The following is a 20,439-nucleotide window of genomic DNA, read 5'->3' as shown; positions in this document are numbered from 1 at the left end:
AGAGTTTCGTGTGTGATGAAAGGCTGGGTAAGAGGCCTTCCATCAATGGCCTCGACTGCTATAGGTTTCTCTTTATGTCTTAAGGGCAGGAGATGTTTTGCAGAGAATTCTTTGTCTAGGAAATTCTCCGCTGCCCCAGAGTCAATCATAGCCTCACATTGAACAGTAGTGTTCTCGAAAGATAAGGTTACTTTGATAAGGAAACGGTTCTTAGTCAATTTAGGGGACATATACATCACACCTAAGGTCGGTCCCCGTACGTGCCTTAGGTGTGCAAGTTTTCCGGCCGAACCGGGCATGATGACCTTAGATGCCCCTTCTTGCCACAATACATACATAACCCCTCGTTACGTCTGTGTTGTCTCTCTGCCTCAGTGAGTTTAGCACTACCCAATTGCATGGGTTCAGGTTCTGGAAGAGGCGTTTGGCTACTCACCACTGGGTTAGAGAAACGAGGAGCTATGGACAAATTAGAGCGTCTGTTACGTTGTTTGTTTTTCTCTCTCTCTCTGAGCCGGTTGTCAATGTCTATCATGTAGGCAATAAACTCGTTAAGATTAACCGGAAGGTCTCTAGCTGCAGTCTCATCTTGTATATTCTCAGCTAAACCTTCAGAGAAAGCAGCCACCAGACCGCTATTGGTCCAATCAACCTCAGACGCTAATGTCCTGAACTCTATAGCATAATCGGCTACAGAACGACTGCCTTGCTTGATTCGCATAAGGGCTTTGGCAGCGTTCTTCTCCCTGCCTTTAGGATCAAATGTAGCTTTAAAGGCCGTAAGAAAAGTATTGTAATCACGGGCTACTGCGTCACCACTTTCCCATAAGGGGTTAGCCCAGGTCAAAGCTTTTCCAGTTAATTGGTTCATCAGATAGCCTATTTTTGATCTATCTGTTGGGAATGAACCTGGGGAGGCCTCAAAGTGGTATTCAATTTGGTTTAAAAAACCTCTGAATTCCTTAGAATCACCTCCATAGCGAGGGGGCGGTGACAAGGTTATGGACGGTGGTTTATGTGGTACGGGAACCACTACAGGTGGCGGAACCACAGGTGGTACCGGAGGGACCTCTAAATAGGCAGTCCTCTGGAGCAAGGTCTGAAATGCCTGGGCAAATTGGTCTAACCTGTGGTCCATATCCTCCACCCTACTCTCACATGCGATCATATGCTTGCATAGTTCTGCAGGATCCATGGCCATGTCGTAATGTCACGACTAGTAATGTGGTCCAGCACGCAGAAACTATGTAAACATATACATAAGTAAGAAAAGGAAAATAATAGGATAGAGCGTAAACCGGACCTTAGAATGGCCGGACTAATACGCTAGAGACAGAGAATGGTCAAAGGGAAAGCCGAGGTCAAGGAAGCCAGAAAATACTCAATACCGATTAAACAAGCCAAGTCAGGGAAACCAGAGATCAGAATAACCAGGGAAACGCCAAGGATCAGGATACCAGGAAATCAGAAACACGAGAATAGCACTTTCAGGAAACCAGGAAACTGAAACCACGACATGGCAAAGTAATGGGGAAAGCTAGGGGTTTAAATACCCCTCTCTAGGCTATGATTGGTCAGAGGGCGACCTCTGACCCCAAAACATCACGACGTCAACGCACACGTTGGTATAATTCTCGGGGGCGGGGCTAGCAATAGACGCGACCACGCGGTCGGCGCCATCTTGGATCTGGGCGCGATGCCCGGAAGAACTACGTGCGCGGTTCCCGGCTCGCCGACGAGCAGGTAAGCTCGTGTAGTCGGAGCGGTCGTGCCGGTCGGGCACGACCGTGAGGCTCGGCGGGCCGGTGACTGCAACAAGGACTTGTTTTTTGTAATTACACACTCTGTCACCTATTAGCATCATCAATGTGCTTGGTTGTCTGTACACTTCAACCTGTGATGGAATTAAAAAGCCACCAGAAATGACAGTTTTCCTTTGTTGCTAAGCTCGTAGCATAGGCCTTTCAAGCTAGACATTGCAGGATTAATGACAGAGTCACGAGTTAGACCCGGCTTTAAGTTGGTAATAATTTCTGAATTTGCAGTGTTACTGGCTGTAAAATCATCTGGAAATTTGGACTGCAAACGCCTTCGCAACTTGTTGTCCCACCCGAAAGTCGGAACATTTTATCTTTTACCAAGGTTGGATTGTAATCTACCCAAAGATTGTTAACGCAGGGAACCTACCTACATTTTGGTACATTTTTACCCATCAGTTATTTGACCAACCTATCCATTATGCACCAACCTTTTCTTCTATTTTTTTTAACCCTTTTACATTGTCCTAACTATGGCCTTGATTTAATATTGTTGCATACGTTTTCCAAAATGATTTAATATTATGAAAAATATATTTTAATTTTGTAATATTTTAGTTTGTTCGTTTTTGATATATTTTCATACGGGATATATTTTGGGTATCTTAATATTGAGAACAAATCATTTTAAAAGTTTATCCAAACCCTACAAGCAAATTATACGAGCACCTACATTGACCACACCTGAGCCTTGCCTCCAGAACTAGACACCTTGCAGGGCAAGGCAACCGACCTAGCAAGTACCTAGCCTACCCTTTCACAGATCACTTTCTGGCAATATTACACCAAAATTAGATAGGACATAACACACAGCACCACAACGTCCAATGACTCACTCTAAGGATACACGAACTGGCTCATAACCTTGCAGGGTTGCGACATGGTAACAAGGCCCAGGTGTTTGTAGACTTAAATGTATCCTGTAAATGCCAATGTTTTTACCCAAGTTGTTACTTATACAAAAACAGGAACTGTAATACGATACCGAGCAACTCTGTTCTGTCAAAAGGTTGCCATATCAAACTTTATGCTTATGTTACCAATTAATGTGGTACTTTCCCACTCCAGAATACGTTCCCACTCCAGAATATACTACTAGAAACAAAACATTTTACCACTGTTTGCACTAACCATGTACAAAACCTAGAATGAAAAATAAAAAAAAGTTTATCCAAACATATTAAATAATGTGTATAGCTCATCCAATAATATTAAATCAAAGCTTATATTTCCTCAGAACTATACAATTTGACTTTATTGCTGCAATTTTCCAGCACTCCATTTTTTCTCTCATTATTTAATCACAGTGGAGGCGGTTCAGTTCCTGGAATTGCAAATACAGCCATTTCATTGTTTCATTGTTTCTGGTATTGCACATTTGAGCGTAGTGGCCAACCAACAGTAAGCTAAAGCAAATTATAAGGTGACCATTTATGAGGTTCTTTTGATTGAAATTGTTTAGGTGGGTCTGATCTTCAGTGTATTTTTTTTTTTTTGTGTGTGTGTATATAGGACTTGGATCAGTTTCAGCTATAACATTCACCCAGTTTAAAATGTAGAAACAAAAATGAGTCCCATACATCATATTCCTTAACCTAACTGGCTGAAGTTTTGTTGCACTGAAGACCTTCATATTCATTAATTAAGTTTTTCCTTTCAGATTAGAGGCAGTGCTTATACCACAGGGATATCCAATCTGGAGGGAAAAAACAGGCAGGCAAATCTCCAAACATTTAAACCCTCCCCTAATTACCTCCTTTCCAATAAGTAGCAGCTCCTCCTGATCATACCCAGTTCTTTGCCTGCCTTCGGCAGGGGAGGTTAGACAGGAGGTTCTCCAGGAAGCAGGTGAGAAGGGCTGAGGCTCGGGAGGCTCTGCTTCCTTGATGTCCGGGTAAGTAGCGTTTAACACGCCGGACGGCGTGGTCCCTGAGAATTTATTATGCCGTCTCTTGCCGTGCCAGGTGCCGGTCTGACGAAGGACGCAGGCGTGCGTCGGCTGGGAGGTCCTGTCGGTGGAACGCACGCACAGGTTGCGTTGCGTTCCACCAGGGAGTCGCAGAGCGCTATGCACATGCGCAATGCGAACCTGGATTCAGGCGCCAAATTTGAACTTGGCGTTTTTGTTTGGTTACAGGACTTAAAAGGAGCATTACCAGCAGCAACCTCTGTTTGCCAGGAGCTCTCAGAATGGTTGCAAAGTGTGTTTCGCACCTGTCCTCCAACACACTCTCAGGCCATTTAAGGTAAGACTGATTAAGTTTTTATTTAAATGGTTCTAGCCTGAATCTTTAAGGAGAAAATTTTGTTTATTCTCCCTTTCTTGTTTTCTGTTCCCAGTATGTAATCCTGAAAATTTTGGATAAAGTTGCTGAGAAGGGGAAATGTACATCTAAGCCAAGCATTTAATGTGCTCTGTGTGTGGCCATCCTATGCCAGATGGTTGTAAAAAGAAACTTTGCTCATGGTGTTCAAAAGAAGCTTCAGAGGAAGCTAAAAGAACAGAAATGTCAATTTTCTCAGCTGGTTGCAACATACGGTAGTATGCAGCAAACAGTTGTGGATATGCAGTCGGCAGCATTAGTCAGTCCAGGCTTCGGTTGCCCAGGCTTCACAGATTGTTATACATGCTAAGAAAAGACTGAGATTTTGGGAAGTTCCGATACTAGTTTGGGAACTAGTGGTTCTGATTATGGCGAAATTTCAGGTAGTGACTCATCAAATGAGGAATCTGCATTCCCAGAAGAATCCAAAGAAGTGCAGTGCATTTTGAAATTGAGGAAACGGGGAAAAAGTCCAAAATGTTTTCTTTTCACCCACAGATTAGGGAGTTGATTTAAAAGAATGGAAAATTCCCAAGTCACAAGCCGTTTATTTCTAAACCTTTTTAAAAAAAACTCTCTTTTCCATAGAAGCGGAACAAGATTGTAAGCTGGATACAGTCCCTGTAGTGGGCGTTCCTATTGCTCAAAAAGGTAAGATGACTACATTACCGATTGGAGACTCAAGCGGGCTGAAGGATGTCATGGAAATACGCATGGACTCCTCCTTAAAGAAGTTGTTCAGCTTTGATTGCGGGGGCATCCGTTGCCAAGTCCCAAAAACTTTGGTTGGAAGAACTAGAAAAGGTCTATACGGGAGAAACAGGAAGACCCGATAAAACTATTAAAAAATATCAAGATGACAGCTGATTTTTAATAGATGCTTCTGCAGAAAGCCGGAAATTGTCGGCCAAGTATATGGGTATTTCAACAGTCACCAGAAGGTCGCGTTGGCTTAGAAATTGGTCAAGCAGATGCGGCACCTAGAATTCACTGTGTGAATTAGCTTTGAACCAGGTAGACTGTTCGGCTCGATTTTGGATGAGTTGTTAAAACAGAGGAAGGAAAGAAAATGTTTCTATGTTCCGAGGTTCATTCTCTGGATATGGAACTCTCTCTGATGCGAGAAGTATCAAGTCTGTTACAAAGAAGAAGTTCCTCTAATGGAAAGACATCAGGGCACCTATTCAGGACTTTTCTTGGTGCCAAAACCAGTTGGATCGTTCAGACCCATGATAGACCTAATAGCCGTTAACAGGCGGATTATCAAATTAAAATTCCTCAGGGAATCAATAAAATCAGCGACTCTGCTTATTCATCCAGTAAGTTGGTTTGCGTCCCTGGATTTAAAGATGCCTATCTTCATGTACCCATAGCAGAATCCAGCAAAAGTCTTCTAAGGTTTGCTGTGTGCTGCCAATTGGTAAGCCAGACATTACCAATTCAGAGCACTGCCTTTCGGCCTGTCATCAGCGCCCAGGGTATTCACAAAGCTTCTAGTAGTCGTCTCAGCTTTTCTAAGAGGTATGGGCATCGCTGTCATTCCTTGTTTGGACGACTGGCTGTTGTTTGCAGAGTCCCAGGATCAGCTACAGTTAGTCCTGGGGACAGCTATATAATCGCTGGGAAACATGGCTGGCTAATAAATGTCTACAAATCGGAACTGGTGCCAGTTCGAAGGATCCAGTTCTTGGGTCTAGGTTTGGATTCTATCGCTATGAAGTTTTCCTGCCAGAAGAGAAGAAACTAAAGATCAAGCGTTTAATCTAGAATCTCTGAGAAAAAGGTGTGTTTTCGATCAGAGAAGCCATGTGCCTACTGGGTCTGTTTACAGCCTCAATCCCGGCTGTCGGTTGGGCTAAAGCCAGGATGAGACCTCTACAGAGAAGCATTCTGCAAGTCTGGAATCGACAGGAACTCGGCCTAGAGAGGCTTAAGAGGTTCAACAATCTAACTTTAAGAAGTCGGCAGTGGTGGACCTCTTCTTAATTCCTGCACGCAGGTCTTTCATTCCGGATGATGTCCTTCATGATAATAACAACAGACGCCTCTGCACTTTGCTGGGGGGCCCATCTGGGAGACAGAATGAAGCATGGGCGTTGGCAAGAGAAGGATGTGAGAAATTCCTCGAACTTCAGGGATTTAAAGGCCGTATGGGGGGGCGGGGCCTGACCTGCAAGAAGAACAGTCGCATGGCGGAGGAGCTCCCGCCAAACCAGCTGAACCTAAGGGAGATACTCGGGGTTATCAAGCCTGCAATGAAACCGGGGTACGCTACCCATGTCGGGGGCCCCCTGGCAACTCACCCGATATCAAACTTGAGGGTCGCCCATAATCGAACAACAGAGGCAATAGGCTGCGGCCTACGGTGCATGGAGGTGGGGGGAGACGGCCGCTCTCCTCGCCTCTGCGCCGAAGTTACCGAGCAACTGACTACCCGCTCCCCCCCCCTCAGGACCAGCAGGGGTGAATGCGGTCCAATCCCCCCAGGCGGCAGGGCAACAACGAGTACCAATAGCGGCACCCCACAAGCAGCGCATCACAACACGGGCCCACATAATGGCGAACGCCACATGGGACCGCAACAGCCCTACAGAAAGGCAAAGCATCCACAGCAAACTTGACGCCCTATTCGACGCCTTCTGGGAGAAGCTGGAAGCCAGGGAGCGGCAGCCCACAGAACAGGTACACTCACCCACCGGAGAACCTGCACCTGCTAGCCACAGCCCGCGCCTGATGAGACCCACAAAATGGCGCCCGAGAAGGAGACCTTTCCCGCCGGCACATCAACAGGCAAGGCCACGCTGGGCAACGATGATAACCGGATGCGGCCCACCAGCTTCCCACAGACAAAGCACAAAGCCGAGACTCACGACGCGATCAACCACAAGCATGCCCTACACACGGCTCCGTACACGCCTGATGCCACAGAAAGCCCCGGAATATCCGATGGGGACTGCACTCACCTGCATCTCCCGAATAAGCCCTCACAGCAACAGGTGGTCGAGCCAACCATCGCAATCAGCGAAACTGCACCAAAGTTTGTACCAGCAGAGCTGCCAAGCACCCCTAACTTTATTCCCTGTGCTGGGCATAGGCTGACAGAGCACACGCATGCCAGGACTCACAGAGGCTCATAACCTCTGCCACAAGGGACACTGTCCAGGCCACAATGCAGCCCCATATATAGTGAATCACCACAATGAAGAACTTTAAAGAAGAACTCATGGTTTGAAAAAATGATTACTTAATTGGCAATCTCACAATACTATTGACTGGGGTAATATCACACCACATATGACACACATGCTCTCAAAAGGCCTGTCACTTAACGGGACCAAGCCTGCCTGCCTGGCAGTTTTTCAGGGATATCTCACCCTATATACACTTCAGACATCCACACTGCCTGCATGTTTCTCCTTTCCTTTTAGACTTGGCACCCTTATAACAATGCTCTTCCAATCACATAATGCTGCGCTACATACAAGGGTCATGTCACCTGACGGCCTTCCACATGCCACTCTCATGTTAATAAGCCTGCCTGCCTGGCACCATCTCAAGATACACGACCTTTATTACACTCTTATATTGTAAGCATGTAACATTAACCACTCAGTAACGCCTGACTTACTAATGTTAAACCTGTTTTTGTTTAAACATATACTATAAAAACGTGCATGTTCCTCATATGTCACTTAATGCTTTAAACATGTTTTATTGATGCTTGCTCATGCTAATGTGACATATAGTAAGCCTGTCTGTATTTTTTCCTATATGCACAACCAAAATAAAGAATTAAAAAAAAAAAAAAAAAGGCCGTATGGATGGCGCTCTTGGCATTTCAGATCAACATATTCAAATTCGTTCAGTCTATCGAACGACAGTGGCGTATTTGAACAAACAGGGAGGTACAAGATCAACTAAATTTGAAAGCCTTTGTTCATTGATCATTCTGTGGTCAGAAGTTCACCTTATGTCGATCTCAGCAGTTCACGTTTTCGGAAATTCAATGTGGTGGCAGATGCCCTGAGCGGCATCATTTGAAACAAGCAGATTGGTCCTTGTCATGCAGAATTTTCAAGCTCATTACAGACCGCTTCGGTATTCCGGAGATAGACCTGATGGCCTCCGGAATAAACAGGGGGACAAGTCGTTTTGCGTCCCTAAATCCAGCAGACCAGCCAGATATCTTAGATGCCCTGTCGGTACAACGAAAGTTCAACCTGGCAGATATCTTCCGCCAGTAGTTCTTATTTCCAGAATACTTCAAATAGTAGGCTGGATATTGTAAGGATTATCCTAATCCTTCCCTGGTGGCCAAGAAGAAGTTGGTTCTCGGTTCTTCTGAACTTTCCAGGGGCCACCTTTTGGAAGCTTCCTCTTTCAGGAGGAATTCTAGAGGACGCCATAGTGCCTCTTCCGACCCTTCGGAGATTCCGATTGACGGCCTGGTTCTGAACTCCAGATTTTAGAGAGTAAAGGTCTGGATCCTGAAGTTATAAAAATTTTGTTGGCAACTTACAAGGAATCTACTTCAAGGTTCTTCGCTAGGATTTGGAAGTTTTTTTATCAGCGGTGTTGTAGGTTTGAAGTCAACCCTGTTTCCGCGTCCATCCAGAAGATTCTATGCTTCCTTCAGATGGGATTTGCAAAAGGTCTTAAACCTGCTTCATTGAAATTACAAGTTTCTGCTATCAGTTTCTTCTCCCTCAGATGCTTAACCTCGAATTTTCTGATTTCAAGGTTCTTCAGAGCTCTGTCACGTTTGGTGCCCTTTGTTAGGGAAACCTGTCCTCCCTGGGATCTGAATTTGGTCCTTTCCGCGCTTTGTGAACCGCTTTTTGAACCATTGGAAGAAGCTTCCCTGAAGATGTTTTCGTTGTATACCGTTTTTCTTTTGGTGGCTATTACGTCAGCTAAAAGAGTATGTGAGATCCTAGCTCTTCGGGAGAATTTCCCTTTTTGGTTTTCATCAGGACAAGGAGGTTCTGAAGCTCGATCCTTCATGTATCACTAAAGTTTTATCTGTTGCCAATGTCAACCGAGAAGTGGTTTTGCCGACCTTTTGTCGGAATCCATCTAATGCCTTGGTAAGTAAATTTCACTGCTTAGACGTAGAGATATGTCTTTTGCAATATCTAAAAGCTACGGAATCCTTCCGGAAGGATAACGGTATGTTTGTCTTGTTCAAAGGCACAAAGAAAAGGTATGTTGGTTTCGAAGAGTTCTCTGGCTAGATGGCTGAAGGATTGTATTCTGTTATCTTATTCTAAGAGTGGCACGGAAATTGCAGGCCCTATAAAGGCACATTCTACTAGAGCTGTTTTCGCCGTCATGGGCTCTGCGAGCAGCTGCTTCTCCCTCTCGAATTTGTTCAGCTGCTAATCGGTCCTCTCTCCATACGTTCTCAAGACACTACAAGTGGGACATACTGGCCTCGGAGTATGCAGCTTTTGGGCGCAAGGTGCTTCAAGCAGTAGTGAACTGAAACCCGCCCTCAGGATCTGCTTTATTATATCCCTGTGGTATAAGCACTGCCTCTAATCTGAAAGGAAAAACATAAATTTTACTTACCGAAAATTTCTTTTTCCTGAAGATTAGAGGCAGTGCTACAATTCCCGCCCCTTTTTCTAATATACTCAGTAGTTTTGCAGCTATTTGGCTTATGTATTTTCTGGGTATGATCAGGAGGAGCTGCTACTTATTGGAAAGGAGGTAATTAGGGGAGGGTTTAAATGTTTGGAGATTTGCCTGCCTGTTTTTTCCCTCCAGATTGGATATCCCTGTGGTATAAGCACTGCCTCTAATCTTCAGGAAAAAGAAATTTTCGGTAAGTAAAATTTATGTTTTTTCTGTTGTATTTTCAGCTGATATGCGGTCTCTCCATCATTGTTTTATATTTCTTCTCTTAAAGGGACACTCTATGAACCATAGCCATCAGTGCTGATTATATTACTACAGCTTATTGCAGTGGTTATTGTGCAAGGAGTCTTTGGATGCAGTCCATATGATTTTTCTCAGAAGCTTCTTCATGAAAAATGTGATTATCCTAGCACCCAAAGCCCCTCTGCAGCCATCGAGATATTGAGGAATATTTAATCTGTAAAAACACTCTAACGCTGAACTAACCGTAAAAACACTCTAACAACGAACTAATCGTAAAAACACCCTGACACCGTACTGACAGAAAAAGACACCCTAACACCGAACTAACTGTAGAAACACTCGGACACAGAACTAACCGTAGAAACACTCTGACCCCGAACTAACCGTAGAAACACTCTGACCCCGAACTAACCGTAGAAACACTCTGACCCTGAACTAACCGTAGAAACACTCTGACCCCGAACTAACCGTAGAAACACTCTGACCCCGAACTAACAGTAGAAACACTCTGACCCCGAACTAACCGTAGAAACACTCTGACCCCGAACTAACCGTAGAAACACTCTGACCCCGAACTAACAGTAGAAACACTCTGACCCCGAACTAACCGTAGAAACACTCTGACCCCGAACTAACTGTAGAAACACTCGGACACAGAACTAACCGTAGAAACACCCTAACACAGAACTAACTGTAAAAACACTATTACACTGATCTAACCATAAAAACACTCTGACCCCGAACTAACCGTAGAAACACTCTGACCCCGAACTAACCGTAGAAACACTCTGACCCCGAACTAACCGTAGAAACACTCTGACCCCGAACTAACCGTAGAAACACTCTGACACAGAACTAACTGTAAAAACTCTATTACACTGATCTAACCATAAAAACACGCTGACACCGAACTAACCGTAGAAACACTCTGACCCCGAACTAACCGTAGAAACACTCTGACACAGAACTAACCGTAGAAACACTCTGACACAGAACTAACCGTAAAAACACTATTACACAGAACTAACCGTAAAAACACTATTACACAGAACTAACCGTAAAAACACTATTACACTGATCTAACCATAAAAACACGCTGACACCGAACTAACCGTACAAACACTATTACACTGATCTAACCATAAAAATACTGACACCGATCTAACCGTAAAAACACTATTACACTGATCTAACCGTAAAAATACTGACACCGATCTAACCGTAAAAACACTATTACACAGAACTAACGGTAAAAACACTCTGACACCGATCTAACCATAAAAATACTGACACCGATCTAACCGTAAAAACACTATTACACTGATCTAACCGTAAAAATACTGACACCCATCTAACCGTAAAAACACTATTACACTGATCTAACCGTAAAAATACTGACACCGATCTAACCGTAAAAACACTATTACACAGAACTAACGGTAAAAACACTCTGACACCTATCTAACCGTAAAAATACTGACACCGATCTAACCGTAAAAACACTATTACACTGATCTAACAGTAAAAATACTGACACCCATCTAACCGTAAAAACACTATTACACCGATCTAACCGTAAAAATACTGACACCGATCTAACCGTAAAAACACTATTACACAGATCTAACCGTAAAAACACTCTGACACCGATCTAACCATAAAAATACTGACACCGATCTAACCGTAAAAGAGTTACAAATCTGAGAAAATTTTGTGGGCCCTTGCAGAAGCTGTGTGCATTAAGCTAAGTCATTATGCATGGCCATAGCTTCCTATATAAAGAAACATTATCCTCACACAGGTAGAGCAGGTGGAATTCCTCATATGAAATAGAAGGATTCTGACACCAAAACCGGAAGAAGCTAAATTCACACCATCCGCAAAAACATTTAAACACACATTGGCACAAACAAGCTAATAAGCACAATGACTTAGCTTAATGCACACAGCTTCTGCAAGGGCCCACAAAATATTCTCAAATGTGTAACTCTTTTACGGTTAGTTCTGTGTAAGTATTTTTACGGTTAGATCGGTGTCAGTGTTTTTACGGTTAGTTCTCTGTAATAGTTCTTTTACCGTTATTTCATTGTAATAGTGTGTTTACTCAACATTCCACGTTCTAATCAGTCACTGCGGTGGTCTTCGTTCGGGAACCGAAACAAAATTAAGAACGCATCCAGGTAGGTGAAAGCAGCCAAAAGTGATGGGGTTATTCCTTCACAATTATAAACTGTGCTTTCCTGTCCATGAATAGAGTTCAGAGTGAGAATGAGGCTTATTGTCACATAACATATTTGACACTTGTATATTTCTCTGTGTATGCTCAGAGTGCTCATTTTATCTGATAATAGGTGTAGTCTGAGAGCAGTGACCAAAGACTTTATTCTACAGTAGTGCAGGGTAGAATGACTGGGACTCAATCCATTGGTATAGGGATAGGACAATGTGTACTGTCTCTTTAAACAATCAGCACGGTGGCTGGGCAGCCGGGGGCAGGGCTCACTTAGCACATTACCAACTAGTGATAATGTCAAGGTCAGCAGCTATAGTACAATTAATGGACACAAAGCTGCCTTCAATGGTACACTTCCAAACTGACTCATTAAAATTAACCAAATTCTCTCTGCAGTGCAGTAAGATCCTGCCTTGTTAGCTGTACCTAACAGAATGTTATTAGATGGGAAAGTTACACACAGATCAATAATGAAAATCAAGTACATTCCAGATGGTGTGCCACTGTAACACACAGTTTATATTGTAATGCACAGTTTATACAGTGTAAATGGTGGCCATGTGACATTGTAATGGACAGTTCATACAGGGTAATTGGAGGCCAGGTGATATTGTAACAGACAGTTTATAGAGGGGTAAATAGTGTGACATTGTAACGGACAGTTCATAGAGGGGTAAATACTATGGACATTTTAACGGGCAATTCATAGAGGGGTTAATAGTGTGACATTGTAACGGACAGTTTATACAGGGTAAATGGAGGCCATGTAACATTGTAACGGACAGTTCCTAGGGGGATTAATAGTGTGACATTGTAAAGGACAGATCATAGAGGGGTTAGTAGTGTGACATTGTAACAGACAGTTTATACAGGGTAAATGGAGGCCATGTGACATTGTAACGGACAGTTCATAGAGGGTAAATAGAAGCCATGTGACATTGTAATAGACAGTTTATAGAGGGGTAAAATGTGTGATATAGCAATGGACAGTTCATAGAGGGGTAAATAGTGTGATATAGTAACGGACAGTTCATAGAGGGGTTAATAGTGTGATTTTAACCGACAGTTTATACAGGGTAATTAGAGGCCATGGGACATTGTATTGGACAGTTCATACAGGGTAAATAGTGTGGCAATGTAAAGGACAGTTTATGGAGGGGTTAATAGTGTGACATTGTAATGGATAGTGTATACAGGCTAAATAGAAGCCATGGGACATTGTATTGGACAGTTCATACAGGGTAAATAGAAGCCATGTGACATTGTAACAGACAGTTCATAGAGGGGTAAATAGTGTGATATAGTAACGGACAGTTCATAGAGGGGTTAATAGTGTGACATTGTAATGGACATTTCATAAAGGGTAAATAGAAGCCATGTGACATTGTAGCAGACAGTTCATAGAGGGGTTAATAGTGTGATATAGTAACCGACCGTTCATAGAGGGGTAAATAGTGTGACATTGTAACGGGCAGTTCATAGAGGGGTTAATAGAGGCCATGGGACATTGTATCGGACAGTTCATACAGGGTAAATAGAAGCCATGTGGCATTGTAACAGACAGTTCATAGAGGGGTAAATAGTGTGATATAGTAACGGACAGTTCATAGAGGGGTAAATAGTGTGATATAGTAACGGACAGTTCATAGAGGGGTAAAAAGTGTGATGTAGTAACAGAAAGTTCATAGAGGGGTAAATAGTGTGATATAGTAACGGACAGTTCATACAGGGGTAAATAGTGTGATATAGTAACGGACAGTTCATAGAGGGGTAACTAGTGTGATATAGTAACGGACAGTTCATAGAGTGGTAACTAGTGTGATATAGTAACGGACAGTTCATAGAGGGGTAAATAGTGTGATATAGTAACAGGCAGTTTATACAGGATAAATAGAGGCCATGTGACATTGTAACACAGTTCATAGAGGGGTAAATGGAGGCCATTTGACATTGTAACAGACAATTTATACAGGAAGGACAAAGCAGACAAGCTCCTAGAGAACAAAACATTTGCATAAGCTGACGTAAGAAAAATGCTGTTAACATTAGGCTGAAGCCAGGGATGTTTCCTTCTCCTCTCATTTAATAGGACCTATTATGGAACCAATCTGTTAGATGGGATTGTTTCTTTATAAAGAAACGGCTGGAGGACCGGAAGTCACTACGATGTGATTCCTCAGATCAGAGATAGCAAGTCATGATGTAAAGTGCTCAAGTTTTTATAGGAGGAGACTTCTCAAAGTGTTACATATAGATTAATGGCACAAATTGATATATTTGTCAGTTTTTGTTTTTTTTGTTGCTTATTTTGTGAACCGACCGTTATTTCTGAATATGTTAAATTTTTCGGTGTTGCAGCATATTAATTAATGTTTCTGTTACAATTTATTTCACATTTCTTTTTTCCTCCACTTTAAATTTATCACTTTTTTTTTTTTTTTTTTATTCTTCTGCAAAAATGGCAGAATCTAGGTGTAAATTAATTCTATTTATTGAGGGCTCCATATTAAAAAATAAATAAATCTGTGGAACACAGCAACAAGGTGTGCAATGTGGAAACCAATACAATTTTACTGCTGATTGATTCAATATTCCCCAGAATCACATGGAATCACCTACACGTCAAATATGCTTTCTAATTTTTAATCATTTGCTTATAAATTGCAGTTAAAAGTGTATAACTCATGAAGAATTAAGAGGAACCCGCTTGTATTTTCTCATCCAGCCTGAAGGGGTACAATGATGTATCTTGCCTGGCTGATACATGTATGACACATTAAATATAATTATATATATCTTGACTGTTTATCAATACAAAAAGACTACAAATAAAACTATTTATCCAACCTGTTTGCATTTGCTAACTGATTGAGGTTGGTTTATCAAATCATTATTTATAGCTTGTCTTTTGACCTGTTAACCTGGGTCCATATCCCTGTTAATGAGCTCAATTCCCTTATCATATTAGAAGGGTTCAGTACATTCTACCTTTACAAATCCGCCAATCCCAGTTCATTATTAAATGGGTGCTAACATGCTATATGTACAGAGAACGTTTTAATATATAACATTTTCCTTTCCTTGTTCTCATTCTTCTGTCAGCTGTGTGAGAGGTGTTAATATGCTTTCTGATGCAGGTAGCTGGGTGTCTGCTGATACAGTATAAAATAATGCTATTTATTGTATATCTGGGTGATCCAGTGCACTAAATCACAATATATGTAGCATTGTTGTGTAAAGCCCAAAATCTCCATATGTATGTGTGATATAACCGCATAGGCTCACATATGTTAGTGCTAAGTTTCTTTACACTGAGTAAAGTAATCTCTTGCTTGTTCTGTAGAAAGATGAAATTCTATAATAGAATACCATCATATTATATCTGCAGGTTTGTTTTTTTAGAGTATAGCTAAGTCCTGTATTTCATACATCACCGGGTTCATACTGCTTCCTTCAACTTCCAGCAGTTTATTCATTAAGCAATGTTACCTGACACTCCATTTCCAGTGTTTGATTCAAAATACTCGAGTTGAAATCTCAATTTACGGTTCGACTGAGCTGGGAATTTTCCCCCTTTATCCTCATAATTTTTTATTTTTTTTTGACACATTGGTTAGATCACATCCACTCACTGTTTAGTGAATATGCCCCTAAATTATTCATATACTTAAAGTTACTCTTATACTTTCCTAATGGCCACTGCTCTGTTGGACCTCTCTCTCTCTCTTTCTCTCTCTCTCTCTTTCTCTCTCTCTCTCTCTCTCTCTCTCTCTCTCTCTCTCTCTCTCTCTCTCTCTCTCTCTCTCTCTCTCTCTCATCACTGGCTGTGGTTGTAACCTTGAGTGAACCAGCCTCAGAGCTGCAGGCTCCCTGTGTGCCCAGCACCAAACCCTTCAGTCGTGTGCCACTTACATGTCATTCGTAAAGTCACGTTTCCGCATCCAATTTACAGGTTGGGGGGCAGCCTTGAAGCAGAGATAACAAGCAGTAGACCAGCTTCACAGACACGAACACGTAAATAAAAATTTGTCTTTTTTTTTCGTTTCTTTTTTTTTTTTGCCAAACCTGTTGGGCAAGTTTAGGTTCTTCCATCCCTGCAGCAGAAACGAGGCAAACCATATTCAAAGTGGACAAACGGGTTCTGCTGTTTCCCAACAAAGCGGCAGAACGGGTATGGTGTCAGGTGAAATTGAGATATGAGCGTTCGTTGGGATTTGGGCCTCTAGCTGAAGGGACTCGGGAAATGCAGAAACAAAAGAAAAGATGGCCCAAGTAGGGAGACAGAAGAATAGGGTTTTATATTCACCCATACAGATTAGCATTATTGACTGAGACTACTGATAACGATTCAAATTTTTATTTAACGTTTCATGGAATCAAGTTTCAAAATGGTCAGTTTCATCCGAGAACTAGCACTGCAGTTTGAAACTTCAAAACAAAGATTTTAAAAAAATTTTTACAGTCTGGATTTTTTTAAAATGTTTTTATTTTATTTTTTTAAGCAGCTCTATAGCAGTTTTGTGATTTTCAGTAATTATTATGAGTAACAAAAAAAAAAATACTGGTTTAGAACTAATTAAAAAATAATATTTATACGCAGTGACATGTCTGGAAGCTCTCACTGGTAAGAGAAAAACTGAAGCTTGGCTGTGAATCTGTGCTTGCAGTGCTCTAATCCAGACATTCATAGATTCTGTCCCTCTATCCCAGACTCACACAGCACCACTAACTTTATGTATGTCATTATTAAATGTATGTATGTATGTCTGTCAGTATGTCTGTATGTCATTATGTATGTATGCCAGTATCAATGTATGTCATTATGAACATATGTCTGTGTGCATGGATGTCAGTGTCTGAATGTATGTATGTATGTATGTCTGTCAGGATGTATGCAAGTCATTATGAATGTATGCATGTTTGTCTATATGTATGTATGCCAGGATCAATGTATGCCTGTATGTCAATATGAATGTATGTCTGCATGTCATTATGAATGTATGTCTGTGTGTATGGATGTATGCATGTATGTATGTCTGTATGCCATTATGAATGTATGTCTGTGTATGTATGGATGTCAGTGTCTGTATGCATGTATGTCTGTCAGTATGTCTGTATGAATGTATGCCAGTATGAATGTATGTATGTCTGTTTCTCATTATGAATGTATGTCTGTGTGTGTATGTATGTATGTATGTATGTGTCTGTATGTCCTCATGCATGTGTGTCTGTATGTATGTTAGTATGTGTCTGTCTGTCACTATGTATGCCTGTGTGTCTGTATATGTGTGTATGTGTCAGTTTGTATGCCTATATGCATGTATGTCTGTTTCAGTATGTGTGTCTGTTAGTTAGTATGTATCTGTGTGTGTGTGTATCTGTGTCCTTTTGTATCAGTGTCTGTGTGTGTATTCCTGTAGGTGCGATTTGGAGGTGGACCCTGTGGGCAGGATTGGAGGCGGGCCCCAGGGGCCCCAGACCCTGAGCTGAGTTAGGGGCCCCAAATTTTCTGGTGGCGGCCCTGACTTTATCCCAGACTCACACAGCGCCAGTAACTTTATCCCAGACTCACACAGCACTTTATCCCAGGCTCACACTGTGCCAGTAACTTTATCCCAAACTCACACAGAGCCAGTAACTTTATCCCACACTCACACAGCGCCAGTAACTGTGACAGACCTCTCTGTCCCTGGATTTTATATTTCTCATTATGAGTTTGTTGGTTTGTTCGATGATTTTAACTTCCCTTATGTACAGTATGATTTTGTTCGAATAACCAAACTAATTACCGAACAGCCGGACCACCCGCAAGTGAAGTGTGCTGTTCGTTAACCTCCCAGAAGCTGTGGTTAACCGCAACTTAATTGATGAACGGCTGGGTGGATGCCGTTCGTATAGTTGAACACGTGGCGGCGGCCATCTTAAACTGTCGAACGGCCAGCGGTGTTTTGTCATCGAGTGTATGGAACTGTTTTCGGGCACTCGACCGCACGAACACCACTGGGACTTCCAGACTTCTAGAAATTTGTTTCCTTTACATACGAATGCAGTGGCATTCGGTACATTGAAGCACACGAATAAGAGACACTGGAGAATCATAGACACGAACAGTTCTTTCGTTACCCCTGAAATAGACCGGCTGAACTTATTGAACTATTCTGGGCAGTAGCCTCGTGGGCGGCTGGGCAGAAATGTGAACTTTTGAACCCCATAGCCGATCTGGGTGAATTTTTAGGATGTTGTTCCCCCAGATCGGGGCTATCAGAAAATTTACAATTTATGGGGGTCTCTTATGTTTTTGGGGTATTTCCAAAAATGTGTCAAATACTTGCATTTTTCGTTTGGAGATAATTGAGTTGATACAGTAATTAACTCAATTATCTCCCAAACAGAGGAGGGGGATTGTACACACTGTATAGGAGGGACTGAATGTAAAAATCTGTTTTTATTGGCTTGTTGATCTTGTGTCCCTGTGCCCAACAAGGTCCACCTGGGTGGCAACTTTGTTGGGAAAATTGTACAAAAGGCCAGTGTGCCCCATTAAACCTTCAGTTCCTGATCTACCCTCAACACATACCCGCTCTAATCACTAGCTCTTCTAAGTGCTGTTCCTGCTCTGCTCTACAGCCTCTCTCGCATTACAGGGGAGAAAGAACATCTCTCGTAGCGGCGAAAACCCCTCACACTATCTGGGTGACCGCTACAGTAACTTTATCCCAGACTCGCACAGCGCCAGTAATTTTATCCCAGACTCGCACAGCGCCAATACATTTGATTCAGGCTTACATTGTGTCAGTAACTTTATCCCAGACTCACACTGTGCCAGTAACTTTACCCCAGACTCACACTGTGCCAGTGACTTTATCCCAGACTCACACTGTGCCAGTAACTTTATCCCAGACTCACACTGTGCCAGTAACTTTATCCCAGACTCACACTGTGCCAGTGACTTTATCCCAGACTCACACTGTGCCAGTAACTTTATCCCAGACTCACACTGTGCCAGTAACTTTATCCCAGACTCAAACAGCGCCAGTAAATTTGTTTCAGACTTACATTGTGCCAGTAACTTTATCCCAGATTCACACTGTGCCAGTAACATTATCCCAGACTCACACTGTGCCAGTAACATTATCCCAGACTCACACTGTGCCAGTAACTTTATCCCAGACTCACACTGTGCCATTAACTTTATCCCAGACTCACACTGTGCCAATAACTTTATCCCAGACTCACACTGTGCCATTAACTTTGTCCCAGACTCACACTGTGCCAGTAACTTTATCCCAGACTCACACTGTGCCAGTAACATTATCCCAGACTCACACTGTGCCAGTAACTTTATCCCAGACTCACACTGTGCCAGTAACTTTATCCCAGACTCACACTGTGCCAGTAACATTATCCCAGACTCACACTGTGCCAGTAACTTTATCCCAGACTCACATTGTGCCAGTAACTTTATCCCAGACTCACACTGTGCCAGTAACTTTATCCCAGACTCACACTGTGCCAATAACTTTATCCCAGACTCACACTGTGCCAGTAACTTTATCCCAGACTCACACTGTGCCAGTAACTTTATCCCAGACTCACACAGCGCCAGTAACTTTATCCCAGACTCACACAGCGCCAGTAAATTTGTTTCAGACTTACATTGTGCCAGTAACTTTGTTCTAGGCTGACATGGTGCCTATAACATTGTCCCAGGCTGACATGGTGCTAATTGTTTTGTCCAGTTATCATTATGTACCAGACACACATGGTGCCCATGTCTTTATATATGTCTCATAATGCCCAAAGCTTAGGTAATGCCATTTCTTTACTTTGACTCATGCTGTATCCACAATTGTGTCCCCAAGTCACAGTGACTGTAACTTTAACTCAGGCCCATGCAGTGCCAGTCATATTGCCCAAGGCTAACACAGTGCCCGCGACTTTAAGTCTGCTCAGGATATGTTTGTAAGGTAATGCCCTGACAAAGACTGAGAAATCCACACCCTACTCCAGAGAACCGGTTGGTCATAATCCTTTCTTGAAGATGAAAATAAACAGCCTGCGAACTGACTCAACCACATGCCAGGAGCGGCAGGATCAGCAGAGCTGCCAGCTCAGACAATGTTTAAAATACATGCATTGCATTGTGTGACTCGTCTCAAAGGCCACCCAACCTTACCACAGC

General features: G+C 42.5%; 2 protein-coding genes across 2 annotated transcripts in view; one reads left to right on the top strand and one right to left on the bottom strand.

Moving 5' to 3' along the window:
• RBBP8NL (RBBP8 N-terminal like) overlaps window positions 1-16,276 on the bottom strand; it is a 58,961-nt gene extending 42,685 nt beyond the window's left edge. The window contains exon 1 of the mRNA XM_063459591.1: window positions 16,170-16,276. The gene's annotated coding sequence lies outside the window, so the exon portion shown is untranslated. The remainder of the gene's footprint in view (window positions 1-16,169) is intronic.
• Window positions 8,260-19,937, top strand: LOC134566215 (uncharacterized). Its single transcript, XM_063425923.1, has 3 exons — window positions 8,260-8,343; window positions 9,115-9,228; window positions 19,068-19,937. Exons 1-3 carry the CDS (start codon window positions 8,260-8,262, stop codon window positions 19,935-19,937), a joined length of 1,068 nt encoding a protein of 355 aa, XP_063281993.1.
• The last annotated feature ends 502 nt before the right edge of the window (window positions 19,938-20,439 follow it).

Source organism: Pelobates fuscus, chromosome 6 (genome assembly GCF_036172605.1).
Source record: "Pelobates fuscus isolate aPelFus1 chromosome 6, aPelFus1.pri, whole genome shotgun sequence".
Classification (NCBI taxonomy): domain Eukaryota; kingdom Metazoa; phylum Chordata; class Amphibia; order Anura; family Pelobatidae; genus Pelobates; species Pelobates fuscus.
The sequence above is the reverse complement of the archived record's forward strand: the minus strand, read 5'-3'. Positions and strand labels throughout refer to the sequence as shown.

What these genes read in the sequence shown, in the direction of transcription:
- LOC134566215 (XM_063425923.1), top strand. Translation starts at nt 8,260, where the DNA reads ATGGCCTCCGGAATAAACAGGGGGACAAGTCGTTTTGCGTCCCTAAAT. An exon ending in ATATCTTAGATGCCCTGTCG is followed by an intron (nt 8,344 to 9,114) that starts GTACAACGAAAG and finishes GGTTTTCATCAG; the next exon opens with GACAAGGAGGTTCTGAAGCT. An exon ending in GGAATCCATCTAATGCCTTG is followed by an intron (nt 9,229 to 19,067) that starts GTAAGTAAATTT and finishes ACTTTATCCCAG; the next exon opens with ACTCACACTGTGCCAGTAAC.